The sequence below is a fragment of the Dendropsophus ebraccatus genome, chromosome 14, assembly GCF_027789765.1.
Source record: "Dendropsophus ebraccatus isolate aDenEbr1 chromosome 14, aDenEbr1.pat, whole genome shotgun sequence".
Classification (NCBI taxonomy): domain Eukaryota; kingdom Metazoa; phylum Chordata; class Amphibia; order Anura; family Hylidae; genus Dendropsophus; species Dendropsophus ebraccatus.
Genome location: NC_091467.1, coordinates 53,840,941 through 53,854,448, shown reverse-complemented (window position 1 = coordinate 53,854,448; position 13,508 = coordinate 53,840,941). Strand labels below are relative to the sequence as shown.

At 55.0% G+C, this 13,508-nt stretch overlaps 1 protein-coding gene and 4 pseudogenes across 1 annotated transcript; all 5 read right to left on the bottom strand.

Moving 5' to 3' along the window:
- Positions 1 to 331: 331 nt before the first annotated feature.
- Positions 332 to 13,317, bottom strand: LOC138771875 (uncharacterized). Its single transcript, XM_069951880.1, has 2 exons — positions 12,275 to 13,317; positions 332 to 402 (listed from the first exon to the last, which is right to left on the bottom strand). Exons 1-2 carry the CDS (start codon positions 13,314 to 13,316, stop codon positions 332 to 334), a joined length of 1,113 nt encoding a protein of 370 aa, XP_069807981.1. The 5' UTR covers position 13,317.
- LOC138773171 (U2 spliceosomal RNA) lies at positions 378 to 465 on the bottom strand (annotated as a pseudogene).
- On the bottom strand, positions 1,424 to 1,595 carry LOC138773459 (U2 spliceosomal RNA; annotated as a pseudogene).
- LOC138773668 (U2 spliceosomal RNA) lies at positions 7,071 to 7,213 on the bottom strand (annotated as a pseudogene).
- Positions 8,152 to 8,323, bottom strand: LOC138773458 (U2 spliceosomal RNA; annotated as a pseudogene).
- Positions 13,318 to 13,508: the final 191 nt, after the last annotated feature.

The following is a 13,508-nucleotide window of genomic DNA, read 5'->3' as shown; positions in this document are numbered from 1 at the left end:
CATATGGATTACCACCATTTTGGACATTCGCATAAACAAAGGCACAATTTTCACCATTTTCATTACTTCTGGCTCCTCTTTCCTCTTCATCTCTTCCAAATCCTTATAGACACGCTGGCACAACTCGGAATTAAAGAAAGTGATATCGTAAATACCTTGTCTTGCAAAATCTTGTAATCCCAACACATCCGTTACCTGTAGGTACTGAAGCTTCCGGATGATCTCCAGCACCACTTGGTCCAATCCAATTTTCTCCCGATATTGTATGGGGACAAAAATCCTCACTGTGTCCTCGACTCCTCGAGACCGTTCTCCATCCATTTTTGCAGGCTTAAATACCTACGATCGCAACCCCGTAATAATCCAGGGCCCCCACAAGGAGGACCCCGATCACCACCCCCTCTGACCAGACCAAACGCAGCAAAGATACTACACTTGATCTTAGCCAAAAGGCCGAGAAGCGATGGCCACAACGGTTTCCCGAAAACTCCCCTTCTCGGACACCACGTCCTTCTTGTTAAGGCGAAGCCAGACATACATACCCTATTATGCGCTCCACCCTCTCAGATGGCGGACCGGACGTGCTTTCACACTGCATCTCCTATTGCCTAGCACTGCCTCTGTCTTCCTTTCTGCTCTCAAATCTGAATAGCTCCACCCCCCAATCACACTGCGTCTGCTTCCACCTGATGGATGGCAGACATACACGTCTCTGTCTCTGTCTCCGTCTCTGTCTGGCATACATGACATGCAGCTAGCTCTTTGGCTGGCTGTCTCTGTAGCTGGCTGGCTGTCTCTGTGGCTGGCTGCCTAGCTGGCTAGCTTATTATTAGTACCTACCTACCTACCTACCTATCTATCTATCTATCTATCTATCTATCTATCTATCTATCTATCTATCTAATCTATCCTATCTATCCTATCTATTCTATCTAATGTATCTAATCTATCTATCAAAGAACATGGAGGGTGAATTCTCCCAGCTGGAGCCGTAGGCAGGCAGCATCAGCAGGATACATCGGCCGGCCACCAGGAAATCAAATCCAAAGGAAACGGTTTAATAAACTGCACCTACCTTTCCACCTACCTGCTCGGTCGCTTGACCGGCTGCAACTGAGCTGCTTGTTGTGCTGGCAGCTGTGTATAGCAGCAAAGCCTTGATGACATCACGTCCCGCGATGACATCACCAGCACTGGCCCGGCAGCCAAGTTGTAAACAACTCTGCCAGTTGGTTGCCATGGCAACAGAGGCCAGCAAGTCTTGGACAAACAAACTTTTCGTAGCCACACTCGGGCTAATTTTTCGGGGTCGGTCCACCTGCGCACAACACACTCGAGGGATGTTTCTTGCAAAACAGTAGTTTCAGGTGCAGCCGGCTTGTTTCCTTCTTCATTCTTTTGCTCTGTTTTTTGCAAACTCATTAGGGGGTGCACTGAACCTGGAGGCACTGCAATACCAGGTCAATGCCTGGAGAGGACAGAGCAAGCTCTTTTTCCATCTCCCTGTTCTAAAAATCCATTTAATATATGGTCCCCAGATAGGGGACGTATCAGATATTAAACTGATAAGAACAGATTTTTTTGATTGAAAATATCTTTATTACAATCAGTCGTCGTCAGGCATACATAAACTGTGACGCAGCACAGTTCAATAAATAAGACACTACATACTCAGCACCATGGTACAACATACAGCACAGGCTCCCTACGCTATACATCGTACCACCCGCTACACTAGCATTCCCGCATACCTTAACAATCCTAAAACAACAAACAATAAAGCAATACAGACAAGTGATGGGGTAAGGGGGGGGTGGGAAAGAGGGGGGTAGGGAGGGGAAATCACAGGCCCGAAGCTTTATTGAAAGACGACACAACACAAGGGGAGAGGGGGAAGGAGAGGGGTATCAATCCTCTTCTTCCTGGTCCGATCTGTCCATGATGGAATAGTCTCTGAGCAGGCTGTGGACCAGCCTGCGGCAGTCCAGAAAGGACATCCTCTCCTTCTTCAGAATGAGGCGGTTCCTGGCAAGCCATATAGCGTCCTTAAAACAGTTCATAAGGCGCCAGGCCTCCCGGGTTGCCTCATCGCCGAAATTCCCAGGGAACAGGCCGTACAGCACCGCGCAGTGCGTTAGCCTGTTCCTGGGCACACAGTCACTGAGTTCAAGTTCCAGGGCGTCCAACAGGCCCTGAGCAAACGGACACTGCCAAAAGAGGTGCAAAGATGTTTCCTCCACGAAGGGGCACCGGGGGCAGTACCGCGTTTTGCACAGGTTGCGGGCATGCATGAATGACCTCAAGGGCAGTCCCCCCTGAATGGCCATCCAAGACAAGTCCTTGTGCCCGTTGGTCAGCTTCGCCGAAGCCACATTTGTCCATACAGTCTCTGCGGTGGCCGCAGTGAGCCCTGGAACGAGCTCCATAGAGTCCTGTGCTCTGATGAGCTTGTGGACAGTTTTTGGCTTCCACAAGTCGGGCTTGAGTCCCTCCAGTTGGTGTTCCCTCACAAACTTGACGACGCCCCCGTAGAACCAGGGAGTGTGCCAGTTGTAAGGGATGGAGCTGTCCCACTTGTCCCAGCTCAGACCCCTCCAGAGGGGGAGGAGGAACAGGCGAGACATGGACCTGCCCGCAGAGCCATTTTTCTGTTGCAGAGTTCTCCGCACACAGTCACATACGAAGGCTGCCCGCAGCAAGGTAGGGATATCCGGAACACCTTTTCCGCCCTTGCGGGGTTCCTTGTACATCACGGAGCGCTTCACTCTGTCCATTTTGGAGCCCCAGATGAAACTAAACACGGTCCTGGTGATGGCCCTGCAGACGGTGACATGGGGGGGCCAGGCCTGTGCGGTGTACTGGAGCACAGGCAGAACTTCGTTCCTCAGGACCAATGCTTTGCCCTCAATGGTGAGGTGTCTGAGGCTCCACAGCCCGATCTTCGTATTGACCTTAGCCAATCGCTCTTCCCAGGACTTGAGGGCCGCGCCTTCCTTTCCGAACCAGACTCCAAGGATCTTGATGAAGTCCGGTTTGATGGTAAACGGGAAGGGGGCGGAGGAAGCCAGGTGCCACTCCCCGAAGAGCATAGCCTCCGACTTCCCGCAGTTGACCTTTGCCCCTGAAGCCTTTCCGAACTTCTCGCAGGTCTGGACGAGTGCGGTCACCGAACGCTGGTCAGCGCAGAAGACGGTCACGTCGTCCATGTACAGCGAGCACTTGACCTCGTGTCGATCGGGTCCGGGTACGGTGATCCCTCTGATCTCTCCGTTCTGCCGTATAGCCTCCGCGAAGGATTCTATAACACAAACAAAAAGGAGAGGTGAGAGAGGGCAGCCTTGTCTGACCCCAGAAAGAACCGGAAAGGGGTCAGTCTTCCAGCCGTTCACCAGTACCCTGCTGAAAATATCAAAATACATCACGTTAACAAAACGACAAAACATATCACCAAGTCCTAACCTACGCAGTGCCCTGCCCATGAACTCGTGAGAGACCCGGTCGAAAGCCTTCTCCTGATCAAGGCTGACCAGGGCCGCGTGTGCACGGCGGCTTTGGATGTAATGGACCGTGTCCCTCACTAGGGCGAGGCTGTCTGCGATCCTGCGGCCGGGAATGCCACAGGTCTGGTCCAGATGGACGACCTGACCGATGACCTTCTTCAGCCGGTTGGCCAGCACCTTGGCGAGGATCTTGTAGTCCACGTTCAAGAGAGAGATGGGACGCCAATTTTTCAAGTCACATCTCTCCCCCTTCCGCTTATACAGGATCGTGATCATACCCTCCCTCAACGACGGAGGCATTCTGCCCTCCACCACCATCTCCTCGTACAGCTCCAACAGGTCCGGGCAAATGAGATCCCCCAGCGCCACATAGAGCTCCGCCGGGAGACCATCACTGCCCGGGGTCCTGCCAGGCCTAAAGGATTTAGCGGCAGAGAGCAGCTCCCCCACCGTCAAGGGGGCGTCCATGGCCGACGCACCTGCGGGATCAACAACGTTAGTGATACCTGACAGGAACTCGTCGGCCACTTCGGAGTCGGTGGTCTTCGGGGCGTAGAGGCTGCGGTAGAAGCTAGTGACAACCCCCATCACGTCCTCTTTGCCCTTCCGCAAGCTTCCGGTCTCATCCCGCAGCTCAGTCAGGGGCGTGTGGCCGGCGTGGAGTTTCCTGAAAAAGAACGAGTTACATTTCTCACCCTTCTCCAGGTTCTCCACCTTGGAACGGAAGACGATTCGCTTGGATTCCTCCTCAAAGTGCCTTTGCAAGCTCTTTTTGGTCTCCTCCAGCTCCTCCTTCACGTCCCAGCCGCACCGGAGAAGGTCTTGCAGTGACCGCAGCTCGCGCTGCAGCCTCCTGAAGTCCCTCTTTCTTCCGCACGCCTGTTGACGACTCTTGGCCTGAAAGAAACTGCGAAATTGAACCTTAACAAATTCCCACCAATCACTAACACGCTCAAACATACATTTCTCGTTGCGCCATACGACGTAGGCCTCTCTAAGCTCCTCCAGAGCCTCCTCCTGAGCCAGCAGAGCACAATTCAGCTTCCAAGAGCCTGGGCCAGATGGGAAACCATGGCCCAGAACCCCTTGAAACAGAATGGCCCTGTGGTCAGAGAAGAAGCAGGGAACCATAGAGTGCCTAGTCTGCCTGACTGCTCGAGAGGCAAACACAAAGTCAATCCGAGAACGGAGCGAGCCATCGGGGCGGCTCCATGTATAATTAACAGAGCCGTTCCCGATGGACCCAACAACGTCCTGCAAGGATGCTTCAGTCACCATCTCGATGAGCAGTTTGGATGTGACATCCAACTTGACAGATGTCCCAGAACTGCGTCCGTCCGCTTCAATGGGGCAGTTGAAGTCCCCACCCAACACTACAGCCCTGGAGGTTGCGAGCTGGGCCCGCAGGGCCTGGAATAGTTCCAGACGCGCACCCTTCTCAGGAGAGGCATACACATTGATGAGCCTTACGGGCTCCCCCGCCCAAGAGCCGTCTGCAATTAGCAATCTGCCACAGACAAGCTCCTGAACAGAATCAAGTGTAAAGTTGCCTCCCCTGATCAGGATGGCGACCCCTGCGGACTTACAGTCGCCCCCGCCGGACCAGTAGGAGGGACCGTGGGACCACTGCCTGGCCAGATGGTTGTAGGACCTAGAAGAGGACAGAGCACATTCCTGCAACATATACACATCGCACAACTGAGCATTTAAAAACGAAAGAACTGTCTGGAATCTAGACCTATCTCTCATACTCCGCACATTTAAGCTAAAGATGGAAAGATTAGCCATGGGGAGAAAAGAAAAGGGTTAGTCACAGACTCATACGATACCACTCCGGTCGGGCGGATCCTCTTCTTCGGGGCCCGCCGGCCCGACCCATTCCCGTATGCACTCCTCCAGCGCCTCTTTCAGGTGTGCATTCTCTGGGACGTCCTCGAAGTCGAAAGCCTCCGGTTCGTCGACCAGATTCTCCACCACCTGATCCATGTCGCTTTCCTCCGGGAGGTCATCTTCGCAGACCTCGATGATCTTTTTCTTGGAGGTCTCAGCCGATGGGCTGTCCCTCACTTTCCTCTTCCTGTCGGGAACCACTGTGGGGACAAGAGGGGGAAAATCCTCCAAGGAGAGAACCACAGCAGCGGGAGGAAAGGTTAGTGCTGCTGGGTTGGGGGAGTGGGGTGGGAGGGTGGGGGTAGGGGCGGGGGACAGGGGACCCACTGAGGCAATGGGATAGGGGAGGGATTCCTCAGTGGGGGTGGGCGGGGAGGGAGAGGGGGGAGGGGGGGAAGGAGGGGAGGGGGAAGGGGTAGGGAGGGCGGGGGTGGGGGGAGGGTTAGGGGCCGTCGTCCTCTTACCCTCCTTCTTCTTCTTCTCCTTCTCCTTGGGCTTCTGCGCTGCTTGGGCTACGGCCGGCTGCTGGCCGGTCGGAGCTTTGGCAACCACTGATGCCCACGTTCTCTTTTCCCTCTGGGGGCAGGCCCTGTAGCTGTGGTCCGCATGGCCGCAGAGGTTGCAGGTTTTTGCCTTCGGACAGTCCTTGGTCCCATGCCCCGGCACTCGGCAGACTCTACAGGAATCTTCGCTGCAGTCCTTCGCCTGATGACCCTTCTTGCTGCATCTCCTGCAGATCTGCGGCATATCCGGGTAATAGATGAAGCCTGGAGCGTCACCCAAAGAGAAAGCCTGAGGCAGGTGCTGGAAACCGTCGTCCGATGACTCATCCCTGTTGAGCCTCACGACCACCGACCACTTGCCAGTCCAGAATCCAAGGCTGCTCAGGATCTTGGAGGGTTCCTTGACCACTGTGCAGTACCTTGCAAGGAATGTGGCGATGTCCTTGCCTGGGATGTACGGGTTAAGGATTGAAACCGTCACCCGCCTCTCCTCCCTTTGGATTAAGCAGTTGCTTACAAAGCGAGAGAAAGGGGATTCGGGCCTCGCTGCCTTTACCGCCTCCCAGTACCTCCTGCAGGTGTTGAAGGAGGCAAATGTCACATAGAAGATCCCCGTGAAGAAGAAAATGCTGAGGGTTTCAGCCTTGGAGAAACCCTGGTCCAGGACCATCTTCTTAGCGAACACATCCTCAGACATGTCCGGCTCTCTACCATCCACCTTCTTCAGTCGCATGGCCACCGTAGTGCGCATCCAGGGCCGCAGTGTAGGGACGCCTGGATCCGCAGCCTTGCTGGTCGTCGGCTGAGCTGGGGCGGCAGAGGAAGAGGCATCCACGACCCGGGCCTCCTGGCTCTTCCTCGCTTCCTTCTGCTGGGTCTTCTTCATCTCCGCTGCTGGTGCTGAAGAGGCCATCGCTTCTCCCAACGAGCTCTTTCCTGGTGGGCGGAGCTATGCAGATCCTCGTCGAAGGGGGCGGAGAGATGCAAATCCTCGTCGCCGGCTTCTTCGGGGTTCAGCGTCGTCCTTCTCGGGGTTCCGGGGCGTCTTCGTCGATCGTTCGTCGGCAGGCGGGATCGAAGTGGTTCTCCGGTCAAACCGTCGGGCACAGGACAATCGAGCAGCAGGCCGAGAGGAAGGTTCACTCTCGTTCCTGGGGAATAGCCCTACACCCAATAGCTGCAGTGAGCTTAAGACGAATTAAATCGCCGATGCCCAAAGGCCGAGTGCAGGGGGTACCCCAGGACCTGAGCCGTCAAGTCAAGGCAGTTCAGTAAGACAAGATACTACACTTGATCTTAGCCAAAAGGCCGAGAAGCGATGGCCACAACGGTTTCCCGAAAACTCCCCTTCTCGGACACCACGTCCTTCTTGTTAAGGCGAAGCCAGACATACATACCCTATTATGCGCTCCACCCTCTCAGATGGCGGACCGGACGTGCTTTCACACTGCATCTCCTATTGCCTAGCACTGCCTCTGTCTTCCTTTCTGCTCTCAAATCTGAATAGCTCCACCCCCCAATCACACTGCGTCTGCTTCCACCTGATGGATGGCAGACATACACGTCTCTGTCTCTGTCTCCGTCTCTGTCTGGCATACATGACATGCAGCTAGCTCTTTGGCTGGCTGTCTCTGTAGCTGGCTGGCTGTCTCTGTGGCTGGCTGCCTAGCTGGCTAGCTTATTATTAGTACCTACCTACCTACCTACCTATCTATCTATCTATCTATCTATCTATCTAATCTATCCTATCTATCCTATCTATTCTATCTAATGTATCTAATCTATCTATCAAAGAACATGGAGGGTGAATTCTCCCAGCTGGAGCCGTAGGCAGGCAGCATCAGCAGGATACATCGGCCGGCCACCAGGAAATCAAATCCAAAGGAAACGGTTTAATAAACTGCACCTACCTTTCCACCTACCTGCTCGGTCGCTTGACCGGCTGCAACTGAGCTGCTTGTTGTGCTGGCAGCTGTGTATAGCAGCAAAGCCTTGATGACATCACGTCCCGCGATGACATCACCAGCACTGGCCCGGCAGCCAAGTTGTAAACAACTCTGCCAGTTGGTTGCCATGGCAACAGAGGCCAGCAAGTCTTGGACAAACAAACTTTTCGTAGCCACACTCGGGCTAATTTTTCGGGGTCGGTCCACCTGCGCACAACACACTCGAGGGATGTTTCTTGCAAAACAGTAGTTTCAGGTGCAGCCGGCTTGTTTCCTTCTTCATTCTTTTGCTCTGTTTTTTGCAAACTCATTAGGGGGTGCACTGAACCTGGAGGCACTGCAATACCAGGTCAATGCCTGGAGAGGACAGAGCAAGCTCTTTTTCCATCTCCCTGTTCTAAAAATCCATTTAATATATGGTCCCCAGATAGGGGACGTATCAGATATTAAACTGATAAGAACAGATTTTTTTGATTGAAAATATCTTTATTACAATCAGTCGTCGTCAGGCATACATAAACTGTGACGCAGCACAGTTCAATAAATAAGACACTACATACTCAGCACCATGGTACAACATACAGCACAGGCTCCCTACGCTATACATCATACCACCCGCTACACTAACATTCCCGCATACCTTAGCAATCCTAAAACAACAAACAATAAAGCAATACAGACAAGTGATGGGGTAAGGGGGGTGGGAAAGAGGGGGGTAGGGAGGGGAAATCACAGGCCCGAAGCTTTATTGAAAGACGACACAACACAAGGGGAGAGGGGGAAGGAGAGGGGTATCAATCCTCTTCTTCCTGGTCCGATCTGTCCATGATGGAATAGTCTCTGAGCAGGCTGTGGACCAGCCTGCGGCAGTCCAGAAAGGACATCCTCTCCTTCTTCAGAATGAGGCGGTTCCTGGCAAGCCATATAGCGTCCTTAAAACAGTTCATAAGGCGCCAGGCCTCCCGGGTTGCCTCATCGCCGAAATTCCCAGGGAACAGGCCGTACAGCACCGCGCAGTGCGTTAGCCTGTTCCTGGGCACGCAGTCACTGAGTTCAAGTTCCAGGGCGTCCAACAGGCCCTGAGCAAACGGACACTGCCAAAAGAGGTGCAAAGATGTTTCCTCCACGAAGGGGCACCGGGGGCAGTACCGCGTTTTGCACAGGTTGCGGGCATGCATGAATGACCTCAAGGGCAGTCCCCCCTGAATGGCCATCCAAGACAAGTCCTTGTGCCCGTTGGTCAACTTCGCCGAAGCCACATTAGTCCATACAGTCTCTGCGGTGGCCGCAGTGAGCCCTGGAACGAGCTCCATAGGGTCCTGTGCTCTGATGAGCTTGTGGACAGTTTTTGGTTTCCACAAGTCGGGCTTGAGTCCCTCCAGTTGGTGTTCCCTCACAAACTTGACGACGCCCCCGTAGAACCAGGGAGTGTGCCAGTTGTAAGGGATGGAGCTGTCCCACTTGTCCCAGCTCAGACCCCTCCAGAGGGGGAGGAGGAACAGGCGAGACATGGACCTGCCCGCAGAGCCATTTTTCTGTTGCAGAGTCCTCCGCACACAGTCACATACGAAGGCTGCCCGCAGCAAGGTAGGGATATCCGGAACACCTTTTCCGCCCTTGCGGGGTTCCTTGTACATCACGGAGCGCTTCACTCTGTCCATTTTGGAGCCCCAGATGAAACAAAACACGGTCCTGGTGATGGCCCTGCAGACGGTGACATGGGGGGGCCAGGCCTGTGCGGTGTACTGAAGCACAGGCAGAACTTCGTTCCTCAGGACCAATGCTTTGCCCTCAATGGTGAGGTGTCTGAGGCTCCACAGCCCGATCTTCGTATTGACCTTAGCCAATCGCTCTTCCCAGGACTTGAGGGCCGCGCCTTCCTTTCCGAACCAGACTCCAAGGATCTTGATGAAGTCCGGTTTGATGGTAAACGGGAAGGGGGCGGAGGAAGCCAGGTGCCACTCCCCGAAGAGCATAGCCTCCGACTTCCCGCAGTTGACCTTTGCCCCTGAAGCCTTTCCGAACTTCTCGCAGGTCTGGACGAGTGCGGTCACCGAACGCTGGTCAGCGCAGAAGACGGTCACGTCGTCCATGTACAGCGAGCACTTGACCTCGTGTCGATCGGGTCCGGGTACGGTGATCCCTCTGATCTCTCCGTTCTGCCGTATAGCCTCCGCGAAGGATTCTATAACACAAACAAAAAGGAGAGGTGAGAGAGGGCAGCCTTGTCTGACCCCAGAAAGAACCGGAAAGGGGTCAGTCTTCCAGCCGTTCACCAGTACCCTGCTGAAAATATCAAAATACATCACGTTAACAAAACGACAAAACATATCACCAAGTCCTAACCTACGCAGTGCCCTGCCCATGAACTCGTGAGAGACCCGGTCGAAAGCCTTCTCCTGATCGAGGCTGACCAGGGCCGCGTGTGCACGGCGGCTTTGGATGTAATGGACCGTGTCCCTCACTAGGGCGAGGCTGTCTGCGATCCTGCGGCCGGGAATGCCACAGGTCTGGTCCAGATGGACGACCTGACCGATGACCTTCTTCAGCCGGTTGGCCAGCACCTTGGCGAGGATCTTGTAGTCCACGTTCAAGAGAGAGATGGGACGCCAATTTTTCAAGTCACATCTCTCCCCCTTCCGCTTATACAGGATCGTGATCATACCCTCCCTCAACGACGGAGGCATTCTGCCCTCCACCACCATCTCCTCGTACAGCTCCAACAGGTCCGGGCAAATGAGATCCCCCAGCGCTACATAGAGCTCCGCTGGGAGACCATCACTGCCCGGGGTCCTGCCAGGCCTAAAGGATTTAGCGGCAGAGAGCAGCTCCCCCACCGTCAAGGGGGCGTCCATGGCCGACGCACCTGCGGGATCAACAACGTTAGTGATACCTGACAGGAACTCGTCGGCCACTTCGGAGTCGGTGGTCTTCGGGGCGTAGAGGCTGCGGTAGAAGCTAGTGACAACCCCCATCACGTCCTCTTTGCCCTTCCGCAAACTTCCGGTCTCATCCCGCAGCTCAGTCAGGGGCGTGTGGCCGGCGTGGAGTTTCCTGAAAAAGAACGAGTTACATTTCTCACCCTTCTCCAGGTTCTCCACCTTGGAACGGAAGACGATTCGCTTGGATTCCTCCTCAAAGTGCCTTTGCAAGCTCTTTTTGGTCTCCTCCAGCTCCTCCTTCACGTCCCAGCCGCACCGGAGAAGGTCTTGCAGTGACCGCAGCTCGCGCTGCAGCCTCCTGAAGTCCCTCTTTCTTCCGCACGCCTGTTGACGACTCTTGGCCTGAAAGAAACTGCGAAATTGAACCTTAACAAATTCCCACCAATCACTGACACGCTCAAACATACATTTATCGTTGCGCCATACGATGTAGGCCTCTCTAAGCTCCTCCAGAACCTCCTCCTGAGCCAGTAGAGCACAATTCAGCTTCCAAGAGCCTGGGCCAGATGGGAAACCATGGCCCAGAACCCCTTGAAACAGAATGGCCCTGTGGTCAGAGAAGAAGCAGGGAACCATAGAGTGCCTAGTCTGCCTGACTGCTCGAGAGGCAAACACAAAGTCAATCCGAGAACGGAGCGAGCCATCGGGGCGGCTCCATGTATAATTAACAGAGCCGTTCCCGATGGACCCAACAACGTCCTGCAAGGATGCTTCAGTCACCATCTCGATGAGCAGTTTGGATGTGACATCCAACTTGACAGATGTCCCAGAACTGCGTCCGTCCGCTTCAATGGGGCAGTTGAAGTCCCCACCCAACACTACAGCCCTGGAGGTTGCGAGCTGGGCCCGCAGGGCCTGGAATAGTTCCAGACGCGCACCCTTCTCAGGAGAGGCATACACATTGATGAGCCTTACGGGCTCCCCCGCCCAAGAGCCGTCTGCAATTAGCAATCTGCCACAGACAAGCTCCTGAACAGAATCAAGTGTAAAGTTGCCTCCCCTGATCAGGATGGCGACCCCTGCGGACTTACAGTCGCCCCCGCCGGACCAGTAGGAGGGACCGTGGGACCACTGCCTGGCCAGATGGTTGTAGGACCTAGAAGAGGACAGAGCACATTCCTGCAACATATACACATCGCACAACTGAGCATTTAAAAACGAAAGAACTGTCTGGAATCTAGACCTATCTCTCATACTCCGCACATTTAAGCTAAAGATGGAAAGATTAGCCATGGGGAGAAAAGAAAAGGGTTAGTCACAGACTCATACGATACCACTCCGGTCGGGCGGATCCTCTTCTTCGGGGCCCGCCGGCCCGACCCATTCCCGTATGCACTCCTCCAGCGCCTCTTTCAGGTGTGCATTCTCTGGGACGTCCTCGAAGTCGAAAGCCTCCGGTTCGTCGACCAGATTCTCCACCACCTGATCCATGTCGCTTTCCTCCGGGAGGTCATCTTCGCAGACCTCGATGATCTTTTTCTTGGAGGTCTCAGCCGATGGGCTGTCCCTCACTTTCCTCTTCCTGTCGGGAACCACTGTGGGGACAAGAGGGGGAAAATCCTCCAAGGAGAGAACCACAGCAGCGGGAGGAAAGGTTAGTGCTGCTGGGTTGGGGGAGTGGGGTGGGAGGGTGGGGGTAGGGGCGGGGGACAGGGGACCCACTGAGGCAATGGGATAGGGGAGGGATTCCTCAGTGGGGGTGGGCGGGGAGGGAGAGGGGGGAGGGGGGGAAGGAGGGGAGGGGGAAGGGGTAGGGAGGGCGGGGGTGGGGGGAGGGTTAGGGGCCGTCGTCCTCGTACCCTCCGTCTTCTTCTTCTCCTTCTCCTTGGGCTTCTGCGCTGCTTGGGCTACGGCCGGCTGCTGGCCGGTCGGAGCTTTGGCAACCACGGATGCCCACGTTCTCTTTTCCCTCTGGGGGCAGGCCCTGTAGCTGTGGTCCGCATGGCCGCAGAGGTTGCAGGTTTTTGCCTTCGGACAGTCCTTGGTCCCATGCCCCGGCACTCGGCAGACTCTACAGGAATCTTCGCTGCAGTCCTTCGCCTGATGACCCTTCTTGCTGCATCTCCTGCAGATCTGCGGCATATCCGGGTAATAGATGAAGCCTGGAGCGTCACCCAAAGAGAAAGCCTGAGGCAGGTGCTGGAAACCGTCGTCCGATGACTCATCCCTGTTGAGCCTCACGACCACCGACCACTTGCCAGTCCAGAATCCAAGGCTGCTCAGGATCTTGGAGGGTTCCTTGACCACTGTGCAGTACCTTGCAAGGAATGTGGCGATGTCCTTGCCTGGGATGTACGGGTTAAGGATTGAAACCGTCACCCGCCTCTCCTCCCTTTGGATTAAGCAGTTGCTTACAAAGCGAGAGAAAGGGGATTCGGGCCTCGCTGCCTTTACCGCCTCCCAGTACCTCCTGCAGGTGTTGAAGGAGGCAAATGTCACATAGAAGATCCCAGTAAAGAAGAAAATGCTGAGGGTTTCAGCCTTGGAGAAACCCTGGTCCAGGACCATCTTCTTAGCGAACACATCCTCAGACATGTCCGGCTCTCTACCATCCACCTTCTTCAGTCGCATGGCCACCGTAGTGCGCATCCAGGGCCGCAGTGTAGGGACGCCTGGATCCGCAGCCTTGCTGGTCGTCGGCTGAGCTGGGGCGGCAGAGGAAGAGGCATCCACGACCCGGGCCTCCTGGCTCTTCCTCGCTTCCTTCTGCTGGGTCTTCTTCATCTC